Raw genomic sequence first — 14,880 nt, forward strand, 5'->3', positions numbered from 1 at the left:
GAATAATAATCTTGACATTTCAGCAAAGTAAAATGAGTAATGTTTTATATTCTGGCATATAAAATTCTCTTTCAGAATGAGGAAATGGTTCAACCTCAAGAATAAAACTCGGTACTGCAATTACATAAAAATTTATTCAAACAGGTGTAAACCTTTTGGAGGGGAAGTTATTTACAGAGATCAAAAGTCTTAAAATACATGTATATACTTTGATACCAACAATTCCAGCAGCAGAGAACTTATCCTAAGAATATAATCATAGGTGTACAAGGCTTATTGATGAAAATAGCCAATGCAATAGTATTTATGGCTATAGGAAACTGGAAGCAATCTTGATGTCCAGCAGTTGGATAATTAAATTATATATGTACAATATGATGGAATTTTGTAGAACCATTATACTTATGCTTTATAGTAACGACTCTCAATAAGGTGGACATATCAGAATCACCCATGAGGCCTTTTCTTTTTCTTTCTTTTTTTTAAAAATTATTTTTAGGAATTATTGACGTACACTCTTAAGAAGGTTTCACATGAAAAAACAATGTGGTTACTACAGTTACCCATATTATCAAGTCCCCACCCATACCCCAATGCAGTCACTGTCCATCAGTGTAGTAAGATGCCACAGATTCACTATTTGCCTTCTCTGTGCTACACTGTTTCCCCGTGATACCCCACACCATGTGTACTAAACATAATACCCCTCAATCCCCTTCACCCTCCCTCCCCACCCACCCTCCCACACCCCTCTCCTTTGGTAACCACTAGTCCCTTCTTGGAATCTCTGAGTCTGCTGCTATTTTGTTCCTTCAGTTTTGCTTCATTGTAACACTCCACAAATGAGGAAAATCATTTGGCACTTGTCTTTCTCCACCTGGCTTATTTCACTGAGCATAATATCCTCCAGCTCCATCCATATTGTTGCAAATGGTAGGATTTGTTTCTTTCTTATGGCTGAATAGTACTCTATTGTGTATATGTACCACATCTTCTTTATCCATTCATCTACTGATGGACACTTAGGTTGCTTCCATATCTTGGCTATTGTAATAGTGCTGCAATAAACACAGGGGTGCATATGTCTTTTTGAATCTGAGAAGTTGTATTCTTTGGGTAAATTCCAAGGAGTGGGATTCCCGGTCAAATGGTATTTCTATTTTTAGTTTTTTGAGAAACCTCCATATTGCTTTCCACAATGGTTGAACTAGCTTACATTCCCATCAGCAGTGTAGGAGGGTTCCCTTTTCTCTGCATCCTTGCCAGCATTTGTTGTTCTTAGTCTTTGTTGCTGGCCATCCTTACTGGTGTGAGGTGATATCTCATTGTGGTTTTAATTTGCATTTCCCTAATGATTAGCGATGTGGAGCATCTTTTCATGTACTTGTTGGCCATCTGAATTTCTTCTTTGGAGAATGGTCTCTTCATATCCTCTGCCCACTTTTTAATCAGGTTATTTGCTTTTTGAGTGTTGAGTTGTGTGAGTTATTTATATATTTTGGATGTTAATCCCTTGTCAGATATGTCATTTACAAATATATTCTCCCCTACTGTAGGATGCCTTTTTGTTCTGTTCATGGTGTCCTTTGTTGTACAGAAACTTTTTAGTTTGATGTAGTCCCATGAGTTCATTTTTGCTTTTGTTTCTCTTGCTCAAGGAGATGCATTCAGGAAGAAGTTGCTCATGCTTATATTCAGGAGATTTTTGCCTATGTTGTCTTCTAAGAGTTTTATCGTTTCATGACTTACATTCAGGTCTTTCATCCATTTCTTTTGTGTATGGGGTTAAACAATAACCCAGTTTCATTCTCTTGCATGTAGCTGTCCAGTTTTGCCACTACCAGTTGTTGAAGAGGCTGTCATTTCCCCACTGTATATCCATGGCTCCTTTATCATATATTAATTGACTGTATATGGTTGGGTTTATATCAGGGCTCTCTAGTCTGTTCCATTGGTCTATGGGTCTGTTCTTGTGCCAGTACCAAATCGCCTTGATTACTGTGGCTTTGTAGTAGAGCTTGAAGTTGGGGAGCATAATCCCCCCAGCTTGATTCTTCCTTCTCAGGATTGCTTTTGCTATTTGGGGTCTTTTGTGGTTCCATATGAATTTTAGAATGATTTTCTCTAGTTTGTTGAAGACTGCTATTGGTATTTTGGTAGGGATTGCACTGCTTTAGGCAGCATGGCTATTTTGACAATATTAATTCTTACTACCCAAGAGCATGGGATGAGTTTCCATTTATTGGTGTCTTCTTTAATTTCTCTCATGAGTGTCTTGTAGTTTTCAGAGTATAGGTCTTTCACTTCCTTGGTTAGGTTTATTCCTAGGTATTTTATTCTTTGTGATGCAACTGTGAATGGAATTGTTTTCCTGATTTCTCTTTCTGCTAGTTCATTGTTAGTGTATAGGAATGCCACATATTTCTGCATATTAATTTTGTATCCTGCAACTTCGCTGAATTCAGATATTAGATCTAGTAGTTTTGGAGTGGATTCTTTAGAGTTTTTTATGTACAATATCATGTCATCTGCAAACAGGGATAGTTTAACTTCTTCCTTGCCAATCTGGATGCCTTTTATTTCTTTGTGTTGTCTTACTGCCGTGGCTAGGACCTCCAGTACTATGTTGAATAGAAGTGGGGAGATTGGGCATCCTTGCCTTGTTCCCAATCTTAAAGGAAAAAATTTCAGCTTCTCGCTGTTAAGTATAATGTTGGATGTGGGTTTGTCATATATGGCCTTTATTATGTTGAGGTACTTGCTCTCTGTACCCATTTTGTTGAGAGTTTTTATCATGAATGGATGTTGAATTTTGTCAAATGCTTTTTCAGCATCTATGGAGATGATCATGTGGTTTTTGTCCTTTTTGTTGATATGGTGGATGATGTTGATGGATTTTTGAATGTTGTACCATCCTTGCATCCCTGGAATAAATCCTACTTGATATGATGGATGATCTTTTTGATGTATTTTTGAATTAAGTTTGCTGGTATTTTGTTGAGTGTTTTTCGTCTATGTTCATCAGGGATATTGGTCTGCAATTTTCTTTTTTTGTTGTTTCTTTGCCTGGTTTTTGTATTAGAGTGATGCTGGCCTTATACAATGAGTTTGGAAGCATTCTCTCTTCTTCTACTCTTTGGAAAAACTTTAAGGAGGATGGGTATTAGGTCTTCACTAAATGTTTGATAAAATTCAGCAGTGAAGCCATCTGGTCCAGGAGTTTTGTTCTTAGGTAGGTTTTTGATTACCAGTTCAATTTCATTGCTGGTAATAGGTCTGTTCAGATTTTCTGTTTCTTTATGGGTCAGCTTTGGAAGGTTGTATTTTTCTAGAAAGTTGTCCATTTCTTCTAGATTATTCAGTTTGTTAGCATATAATTTTTCATAGTATTCTCTAATAATTTTTTGTATTTCTGTGGTGTCTGTAGTGATTTTTCCTTTCTCATTTCTGATTCTGTTTATGTGTGTAGACTCCTTTTTTTCTTGGTAAGTCTGGCTACGGGTTTATCTATTTTGTTTATTTTCTCAAAGAACCAGCTCTTGCTTTCATTGATTCTTTCTATTGTTTTATTCTTCTCGATTGTATTTATTTCTGCTTTAATCTTTTTTATGTCCCTCCGTCTACTGACTTTGGGCCTCATTTGTTGTTCTTTTTCTAGTTTTGTTAATTGCGAGTTTAGACTGCTCATATGGGATTGCTCTTCTTTCCTGAGGTAGGCCTGTATTGCAATATACTTTCCGCTTAGCACGGCCTTCGCTTCGTCCCACAGTTTGCAGTGTTGAATTATTATTGTCATTTGTCTCCATATATTGCTTGATCTGTTTTTATTTGGTTATTGATCCATTGGTTATTTAGGAGCATGTTGTGAAGCCTCCATGTGTTTGTGGGATTTTCCATTTTCTTTGCATAATTTATTTCTAGTTTCATACCTTTGTGGTTTGAGAAACTGGTTGGTACAATTTCAATCTTTTTGAATTTACCGAGGTTCTTTTTGTGGCCTAGTATATGATCTATTTTTGAAAATGTTCCATGTGCACTTGAGAAGAATGCATATTCTGCTGCTTTTTGGTGTAGAGGTCTGTAGATGTCTGTTAGATTCATCTGTTCTAATGTGTTGTTCAGTGCCTTTGTTTCCTTACTTATTTTCTGTCTGGTTGATCTTTCCTTCAGAGTGAGTGGAGTGTTGAAGTCCCCTAGAATGAATGCATTACATTCTATTTCCCCTTTTAATTCTGTTAGTATTTGTTTCATATATGTAGGTGCTCCTGTATTGGGCACATAGATATTTATAATGGTTTTATCTTCTTGTTGTATTGACCTCTTATCATTATGTAATGTCCTTCTTTGTCTCTTGTGACTTTCTTTGTTTTGAAGTCTATTTTGTCTGATAGAAGTACTGCAACTCCTGCTTTTTTTCTCCCTATTATTTGCATGAAATGTCCCTTCACTTTTAGTCTGTGTATGTCTTTGGGTTTAAAGTGAGTCTCTTGTAGGCAGCATATAGATGGGTCTTGTTTTTTTATCCATTCAGTGACTCTATGTCTTTTGATTGGTGCATTCAGTCCATTTACATTTTGGGTGATTATTGATAGTATGTATTTATTGCCATTGTAGGCTTTCGATTCCTGGTTACCAAAGGTTCAAGGTTAATTTCCTTATAATCTAAGAGTCTAAGTCAACTCACGTAATATGCTATTACAAACACAATCTAAAGGTTCTTTTTTTTCTCCTTTTTCTTCCTCCTCCATTCTTTATATATTAAGTATCATATTCTGTACTCTTTGTCTATCCCTTGGTTGACATTGGGATAGTTAATTTAATTTTGCATTAGCTTAGTAATTAGCTGTTCTACTTTCTTTACTGTAGTTTTATTGCCTCTGGTGACAGCTGTTAAACCTTAGGAGCACTTCCATCTATAGCAGTCCCTCTAAAACACACTGTAGAGATGGTTTGTGGGAGGTAAATTCTCTTAGCTTTTGCTTATCTGGAAATTGTTTAATCCCTCCTTCAAATTTAAATGATAATCTTGCCAGATAAAGTAATCTTGGTTCCAGGCCCTTCTGCTTCATTGCATTAAATACATCATGCCATTCCCTTCTGGCCTGTAAGGTTTCTGCTGAGAAATCTGATGATAGCCTGATGGGCTTTCCTTTGTATGTGATCTTATTTCTCTGGCTGCTTTCAATAGTCTGTCCTTATCCTTGATATTTGCCATTTTAATTACTATATGTCTTGGTGTTGTCTTCCTTGGGTCCCTTGTATTGTGAGATCTGTGCACCTCCATGGCCTGAGAGACTATCTCCTTCCCCAGATTGGGGAAGTTTTCAGCAATTACCTTCTCAATGACACTTTTATCCCTTTTTCTCTCTCTTCTTCTTCTGGTACCCCTATAATGTGAATATTGTTCCATTTGGATTGGTCACACAGTTCTCTCAATATTCTTTCATTCTTAGAGATCCTTTTTCATCTCGGTGCCTCAGCTTCTTTGTTTTCCTCCTCTCTAGTTTCTATTTCATTTATCACCTCCTCCACCATATCCAATCTGATTTTAATACCCTCCATTGTGCTCTTCAATGATTGGGTCTCTAACTGGAATTCATTCCTGAGTTCTTGAATATTTTTCTGTACCTCCATCAGCATGTTAATGATTTTTATTTTGAAATCCCTTTCAGGAAGATTCATGAGGTTGATGTCATTTAAATCTTTCTCAGGAGTTGTATTCATAATTTTACTTTGAACCAGGTTTGTTTGGCATTTCATATTTATATATGGCACTCTCTACTGCCCAGAAGCTCTACTGTCTGGAGTTGCCCAGCCCCTGAAGCAATGTTGGGGGTTTCAGGGGAGTGGTATTCGTGCCTGGGTGGAGGAAAGAGCTGTTTCCTGCTTACCGGCTGCTATGCCTGTCTCCACTGCCTGAACCAGTAGGCCGAGCACACAGGTGTAAGCCTCTATGCTTTGCGTTTGTAGTTGCTGTAGACAGGTCTTCCCTCTGGCTGGCCTAATGCCAGGGAAGGTTTTGCCAGTTTGTGAGCCAGATGGGGCTGGCCAGGAGAAAGGTGCAGTAGGCTGTGTATTATGGAGGGGCTCCTTGGAGCTGTGTAGCCAGCCAGGGAGCTGGAGCACCTGAAAATCGTGAAAGCTCCCAACCTACTGGGCAGAGTGCACCCAGACAATTTTGTCTACTTGTCCTTTCTCCTGAGAAGTAAGCTCTGTGCAATCCTTGCCCCTTTAGCAGCCCTCTTGCTGTTAGAAAGTCTCTCAGATTGCCCACCCTTGTTTTGTCCCAGAGCAGCTGGAATTGGGTCCCTGCTTTCCACAAGCAGCTTGAATCTCAGTTTCTCCAGGTATTGTGCCTGTCTTAGCTTTCCAACCCCCTAATCACAAGAGTACCATGCAAGCACCATGAAATATAAGTTTGTGCTCCCAGAGCAGATCTCCACAGCTAGGTAGTCAGCAGTCCCAGGCCTCCACTCCCTCCCTGCTCTGTTTCTCTTCCTCCTGCTGGTGAGCTGGCATGGGGGAAGGGCTTGTATCCCGCTGGGCCATGGCTTTTGTATGTTACCCTGTTATGTGAGGTTTATTCTTTTCTCTAGGTGTATACAGTTTGTCACAGTCCTCTTTCCTGTTGCTCTTTCAGGATTAGTTGTATTAATTATATTTTCATATTGTATGCAGTTTTAGGAGGAAGCCTTGTCTCACCTCTCATGCCACCATCTTTAATCCTCTCTCCACTGACATATTTTCCCATGAACCTTTTTCAATAAACACATGCCCTTCTGACCTCCTGAGTACCTGCAGCTGAGGGAGGGAGGGGTGGTCTCTTGGGCGACTTGAGTGGTACAGGGAGCCACTGTACCAATGGGGATGTCATATTCCTCAAGTTTGCCGAGGTGGAAACCAGAATTTAAGAAGAATATTTTGTCACATGGTATAAATAAAAGTGGGTTACCTGAAATCCACATAAAATTAACCATTTTCAAGTACACAATATAGCATACACTTAATGTACAATATAGTGTTTAAGTGGTATTTAGTACATTCACATTGTTGTGCAGCCCCTACTTCCATCTAGTTCCAAAACACCATAACCCCTACAAAAAAATCCCTGTACCCATTAAGCAGTCACTACCCAGCACCTGGCAATCACCAATTTGCTTTTGATTTCTATGGATTTACAGACATAAATACCTATTCTAGGTATTGCAAACAAATGGAATCATTTAATATTGGTCTTTTTTCTCTTTTTGCATGGAGATATCCCATTGTTCCAGCACCATTTGTCAGAAAGACTAATCCTTCCCCATTGTATTGCCTTGGCACTTTTGTTGAACATCAACTGACCATAAATATAAGGGTTTATTCCTGAACTCTCAATTTTGTTCCTCTGGTCTCCATGTCTATCTCTATCCCATACCAGTACCAGAGAGTGCTGATAACTGTAGCTTTACAGTAAGTGTTGAACCTGGAAATGATGAGTCCTCCAACTTTGTTCTTTTTTTCAAGATTATTTTGGCTATTCTAAAATTTATATGTAAATGCAGCACTAAATTATGTTTTCTACCTTCATCTTGCATCTACCTACCACTTCAGCACTTTAGTAAGAAAAAAAAATACGGGAGAAATGTGGGATTCACATATAAATTAAGTATAAAAATCAAATGGATAATCATATTTGACTTCATTGTTCATAGTTCATTATGCGCGATCAAAACTGAAAGTTTCTGTGATATAACTGCCCTTGCACTGTTCACCATGTAAGAACTTATTCACTATGTAAGAACTTATTCACCATGTAAGAACTTGTTCATTATGCTTCAGAAGATTGGAGACTGTTGAGAATTAGGCTTGGGGTTGATTAATGATTGTGCATCGAGTCCCCTATACAGAATTTTATCGTTGTTAACAACCATTTGATCAATAAATATGAGAGATGCCTTCTCAAAAAAAATTTATATGTAAATGCAAAGGACCTTGATCAGTTTGTCAATTTCTGCTAGAAATTTCATAGGGATTGTGTTGAATCTATAGATCACTTTGGGAAGAACTTCCATCTTAACAATATTGAGCCTCCTAATCCATTAACATAAATATCTCTCCATTTGTTTAGATCTTCTTTAATTTCTCTCAGCAATGTAGGTTTACAAGACTTGTACCTCTTCTGTCAAATTTAATCTTAAGTAGTTAATTCTTTTTGATGCTATTGTGAATGGAATTGTTTCTTAATTTCATTTTAAGATTGTTCAAAAATAGCAGTAGACTCATAAATACCGAGAAGGGACTAGTGGATATCAAAGGGTAGGGGTTGGGAAGGGCAGTGGGTGGGAGGGAGAAGGGTATTAAGTGGCACTATAATTTGCAATTACAATATAGGTAGGTCATGGAGATGGTAGCACAGCACGGAGAATGCAGTTAATGACTGTAACATCTTACTACGTTGATGGACAGTGATCACACTGGAGGGGGTGAGGACTTGATAACATGGGTAAATGTTGAACCACTGTGTTGTGTATCTGAAACCATCATAAATAAGATTGTATGTCAATGATACTTTAATAAAAAATTGTTCATTGCTCATATATAGAAATACAATTCAACTTTGTACACTGATCTTGTATCCTGAGACCTTGCCGATCCTGTAGATTCCTTAGGATTTTCCATATACAGGATCATGTTATCTGTAAACAAATATAGTTTTGCTTTCTTTCCAACCCAAACACCTTTTATTCTGTCTTCTTCCCTGATTGTACTACAGCCTGAGAATTTGTATTTTTAATAAGTTTCCAGATGATGTTGATATTGCTGGTCTAGGGAACCACACTCGGACAGCCACTGTTCTAAAGAATGGATGTCATCAAATGGATATGATTCTAGAGGAAAGTAAGGGAAGGGAAGTGAATATTACAGTATATCACAAGTGTAAGAACCTCTCTTTCTAGATACTGTGAAGGAAATGGATGATTGAAATGGTCAGAAAAGTCTAAGCATAATTACTTTGGAAGAAATACATAGAAATTACCCAGTAGAGTTTTTGGTATGCTATAAATTTTAAAAAAGATTTTAAAAAACTCAAAATGTTAATGTCAATGACTGGAAAAAAGCTAAAATGGTATGGAGTGTCCATTTAGGAAATACAGTTGATAAATAGAGTATCAAATTGAAGGTATTACATTAAAATCATAAGAAAACAATAACAACAACAATGTTCCTAGCACATAATATATCTGGAGCACTGTGACTGCCAGGTGCTATTCTAACTGCTGTAATAGATTAATTCATAAAATCCTTATAACCCTATGAGTTGGCTATTATCATCATCCCTACTTCATAGATAAGGAAATTAAGGCACAGAGAATTTAAATAACTTGTTCAAGGTTACACAGCTAGTCAGTGTCAGAGCCAGGATTCACCCAAGGCAGTATTGCTCTACAGCCCACTCTTTCTCATAACGCTGTCCTCCTTCTCTTTCTTTCTTCAGACAATAACAATTTCCTACCTCTAAGTAACAAAAAGCACTTTTCCCCTGATTTCTGTGAACTTCCCTTTTAATCACTTCAAAAGGAGTCATAAAAATTAGCTTGTTGCCCACCATTTGAGGAGCTTAAGAACAGTGTCTGGGTAGAAGGATGGGTACCCAGATATTCCTTTATAAAAGTAAGTTGTGTGGTGGGCTCTGAAAGCCAGGGAAGTAGCAATCTCTGTTCTAGAAGCTCACAGAAGAGGCAGAATGAGGAGAGTTAGTTTTTTGAGGAGGGTAGCTATAACATGCTTTACCCAGGGTGGCTGAATCACTCAAAGGAATACAGCCTTACTAGAAGCTGGAAAAAACTCTGTGAAAACTCTGCTGATGCTCCTAATTCTAGGTTGTCTGGTGGGTCTTGAAACTTTAAATAGCCCTGCAAAGGGATGTGGTTAGCTTCACATGACCTGTCTCTGCTGTGGCATCTTGGTCCTGTCCAAATGAATCTTAGTCACCACATTGGCTATGAAGCCCAACTCTAATTTTGTGGCACTGGGAGAAACAGACCTTGTGTTTCTTGTGATGGGACAAACCTGAGCCTGTATGTGGGCAATCACAGGTTCAACCCCAGACAGGGTAATGTCACATAGGCCAAAGCAGCATTAGAGAGTTAAAAAGAATTTCAGGACAAATTCAGAAAGAAACAAAATTAATGGTTTCTTTGGGGAGGAAACTAACTTTGAAAACAGCTGACCAAATTTCACTCAGGATGATAAGATTTTTTTCCTTTTGTAGGCTACACTGGCTCAGGTGTACATCAAAGCAAAGAAATGAAAGTCTTGGGAACTTTCTTTGGCCACCACCTCAATAATGGCATATCATTAATAATTATTTTTGCCAAGGAAAAGCTTAACTGGGAATAAGCATCACCAACAATGACATGCTATAATTTTCCTTGCTCTATAGTAGCACTAATAGAACTTTCTGCAATGACAGAAATGTTTTATATCTGGGCTGTCCCATTCCATAGCCACTAGCCATATATGGTTCTTGAGCATGTGAAATGTGCTAGTGTGACTGGGGAACTGACCTTTTAATTTTATTTAACGTTAATGAATTTAAATAGTTACATGTGGCTAGTGGCTACCACCTTGGAGAATTCAGCTCTATAGGATTATATTGTGGCCTATACAGCTTCCCCAAGGTTTGTATAAATGTCCTTATAAATTTTGAGTTGTATAAGATTCACATATTTCAGGGGTTGAATAATAATTCATTTTATTGCGACTTATGACATATCTGAAAATACTTACAGAGAAAGTTTTATAGTTGGCAGGAGTGACATGACTAAGGAGGGTTACTATCCAATCAAGGACAGAGTTGAATTTTTTTATAGTAATCAAAGTAAGTCAAACAAAGGCTAATTTTAAGAACAGTATATAATAGAGTTTCCTCTGTTGAGGAGAGTAGGGGAGAAATGCTGTCCCATTAAGTTTCTGCCCAGTGCCGAGAAGGCTCCATTATTTTTTGTTGGGTTTTCTTCAAAACCTTTTAAAGTCAAATGTCAAATGGGCTCCCCTTATGGGGTATTTGCCTTTTTTAAAATTTTGGCAGGGTGGAGAGCAGTAAAAGCAATAAAAGCACCTAGGAAGAATAAAGAAAAGGTTAGAAAAGTAATTTGCAAACATTTTCTAGTAGACATAAGGTAGTGGGGATTTTTATTGCTTTATTGCTAGTTCCAATTTTAATTTGGTATTGTTTCCACTGAACTAAACTCATATATTTTTTGGTCAAAATAATTAATTTAGAGAACATATGGCCTAGATTCATATTTAACAATAATGGATAATAGCAAATTACTATTTTAAAGCAATTGTATCCCTGCTATGAATTTTAATCTTTTTATTATAACATTGTTTAGGTTCATACTTAGATACTATCTTAAATGATTTTAAAAACCGAAATCTTATTGAAATGGTGGTAATTTTTTGGAAGTGAAAATTTAGCTGTAAGAAAAACAATGGCCAACAGTAGGATATATTCATCGCACTGAAAAAGAATAAAAACATAATCATCAACTGTATTTGTCTGGCGTTTTTGTTGATTTAATTTACCTTTAGTTTCCTCCTTGCATTGAATTTCCTCAGTTGTTCTACTGTTTCTGGAAGATGAATCTTGTAGGCATAACGATCCCGCTCCTATGAAAGAAGAAAGACAATGAATGCACATAGCTGTTTAAAAAAGTGAAGAAGCTTAATCTAAAACAAACAATAAAGCCCAAATTCTTAAACATGAAACTTAGATTGGATTCTAGGTGACCGGAGATTTTATTCCATGACACTGGTAAACATTTTCAAATAAAGGACATGAAGATCAAAACTGATAGTAAAATAGTATCTTATTTGCAGCAATAATAAAGGGCTAAGGTAATGGGTCATACAATTTTCAGATAAGTGGTTAAAATAACTAATCATAACTATTATGAAGACATGAAGTTATCTTTGACATGATCTTGTTAGGTAAAATGAGCACTTGAAAAATTAACTCCACAACTGATCGAGCATTCTGAGTTATCAGGGATAACGGAGTATCTTTGAATTAGAACAAACTTTTCAAGGCTATCTAATTCAATCATTTCCGCATGTGGGATCCTCTTCAATCCCTTGTGGGTGATCATTCTGTCTGACTTTGCCTAGTAGGGGATCATTACTTTATGGCAGTCCATTACAAATTTTAAGGAAGTGAAAAAGTTCTTACTCAGCTTAGGCCCATAACTGGCTTGTTTGGGCTAGCTCTGCCCTTTGGAGCATCACAGTGCAAACATATTACCTTTTCCACATGGTAGCCCTTTACCTTTAGTAGTTAAGAGGGGGATCATGCCTGCACAGAATCTATTCTTCTCTGTGATAATGTCTGTAGTTGCCTCCATTATTCCTCATGAATATTTCAAAATTTTTGTCAGTCTTTTTACCCCTCCCTCCTTTGGTTCTGCTCTAATTTGTCAATGTGTCTTATGGAAGTATTCATTTCAGGAATATTTCTTGAGAGCCTACTATGTTCCAGGCATTGTTCTATGCACTTGGAATACATGAGTAAACAAAACCAACAAAGATTCAGGCCCTCATGGAACTTATATTCTAGTGGGAGAACATAAGAAAATACAAAATAGGTCAAGTATAGAGTATGTTAATAGTACTATGGAACAAAGCAAAAAGTAAAGTAGAGTAAGAGGGGTTAGGTACACTGCAATTTAATATAGCATAGTCAAAGTAGGCCCAACTGAGAAGGTCATATCCAAAAGAGGTAAGGGAGTGGTCTATGCAGAAAGAACCACTAATGCAAAGGCCAGAAAGAGGGAGTGTGCCTGCAATTTTTGAGAACTAGCAAGCAAGGAGACCTTGGTGTGGAATAAATAGTAGTAGATCAGATCAGAGAGATGACAAGTCTGGGGTAAGCTGTAAAGGGCCTTTGGCTTATATTCTGAGTGGGAGAGGGAATCAATGGAGGGTTCTGAGCTGGAGTGAATATGATCTGAGAACTTTAAAGGAACACTCTAGCTGTGTTGAGAACAGCTTGGAAGGGGGCAAGTGTTTAAAAAAATAAAGCAGGGAGACCAGTTACGAGGCTATTGCAGTAATCCAGGGGAGAGATGATGGTTAGATGATGGTGAATGAAAGCAGATGGAAACAATAAAAAGGGTGAAAAGGAAACAGACTCTGAATATATTTTGTTTTTCTTTCCTCAAAAAGTTTTATTAAATAATTAGCATATAATAAACTGCACATATAAAGTGTACAATTTGATAAGTTTTGACACATGTATATAGCAGTAAAATCATCATTGCAATCAAGATACTGAATATCTACTACTCTTAAAAGTTTCCTCATGCCCATTTGCATTCCCCTCTCTGTCCCCAGGTAACTGCTGATCTACTTTCTAGATTGGTTTGCATTTTCTAGAAATTTACGTAAATGGAATCGCACAGTATATAGTCACTATTGCCCAGCTTCTTTCACTCAGCCTAGAGATTTTGAAATTCATTCATGTTATTGTGTGTGTCAGTAGCTCATTCTTTTTATTGCTGAGTGGTGTTCCATTGTAAGAATATACCATGATTTGTTTAATCCATTCATCTGTTGATAGACCCTGGGTTGTTTCTAATTTTTGGCTATTACATATATAACTGCTAAGAACATTAATGCACAAGTCTTTGTATGGACATACACTTATGAGCAAAATGGCTGGGTTATATTATATAAGTATGTTTAAATTCTTAGAAATTGTCAAACTGATTTCCAGAGTGGTTGTACTACCTTACATTTCCATAGCAGTGTATCACTTCCAGTTGTTCTGCATTCTTATTGACAGAAAAGTTATGATTAGCCTTTTGATTATAGCCATTCCATTACATGAGTGTATAGGTATCTCACTGTGGCATTAATTTGTATTTCCCTAATGACTAATGATGTTGTGCAATTCTGTGTATGCTTATTTGCCATCCATGTATCTTCTTTGCTGAAGTATCTGTTCAAATCTTTTCCCATTTTGAATTGGGATGTGCGTTTTCTTATTATCAAGTTATAATTTTAGTATGTAAAAATCTTTACATATTCTGGATATAAGTCCTTTATCAGATAAATAATTTACAAATATTTTCTCCCAGTTTGTGGCTTGTCTTTTCATTCTCTTACAGTGTCTTTCTAAGAACAGAAGTCCTTAAATGTGAATATATTTTGAAGGCAGAACAGGATTTTCTGATGGATTGGATATGCAGTGTGAGAGAAAGGAGCAAGGAAGACACCAAGGCTTTCAGTGTGAGCCACTGGAAGTCTGACACCAACTGAGAAGGGGAAGAGGTCAGGAGTTTAGTTCTGGATATGTTACACTTGAGACATCTAAAGTTCAAGTGGAGATTCCAGTAGGTACTTGGACATACAAGCCTGGAGTTCAGGAGAGAAGTCTGGGCTGGAAATAAATGTCTGCGGGTCACAAACATTCAGGAGGTATTAAGTTGGTACTTAACTATGTCCGAGGCACTGAATTTGGGACGTTCACAGCCATCATCCCATTTATTCTTTAAGACAACTGTATACAATAGTAAAGATAATGCTACACACTAGTTATCTCAAGACATGGCTCAAACTGGACCTAATTGTCATCATCATTGCTAGCATTCATTGAGGGCTTATTATGTGCCAGGCACTGCTCTAGAGCTTTACATGTTTGTATTACTTATTCCTCACAATGATCACATGAGGTACATATAATTATTATCCTACTATATAGTTGAGAAAAATGAGATGCATTATACCAGATTATATTAGTATGGAGTAAAATGGGCCTCTTACTTTCCTTAATCTGGATACTTTTTAGTGTTTGTAAAGTAAGTTCAGGATCACATTGTTACTAATTATTCTTAT

At 37.1% G+C, this 14,880-nt stretch overlaps 1 protein-coding gene across 14 annotated transcripts in view; it reads right to left on the reverse strand.

Annotated features, from left to right (window-relative positions):
- CASK (calcium/calmodulin dependent serine protein kinase) overlaps positions 1–14,880 on the reverse strand; it is a 405,697-nt gene that overhangs the window by 106,844 nt on the left and 283,973 nt on the right. For all 14 annotated transcript variants that reach the window (XM_036895365.2, XM_036895363.2, XM_036895360.2 and 11 more), the window contains exon 9: positions 11,575–11,658. In XM_036895365.2, the coding sequence (XP_036751260.1) occupies positions 11,575–11,658 (84 nt within the window). The remainder of the gene's footprint in view (positions 1–11,574; positions 11,659–14,880) is intronic.

The sequence above is a fragment of the Manis pentadactyla genome, chromosome X (genome assembly GCF_030020395.1).
Source record: "Manis pentadactyla isolate mManPen7 chromosome X, mManPen7.hap1, whole genome shotgun sequence".
Classification (NCBI taxonomy): domain Eukaryota; kingdom Metazoa; phylum Chordata; class Mammalia; order Pholidota; family Manidae; genus Manis; species Manis pentadactyla.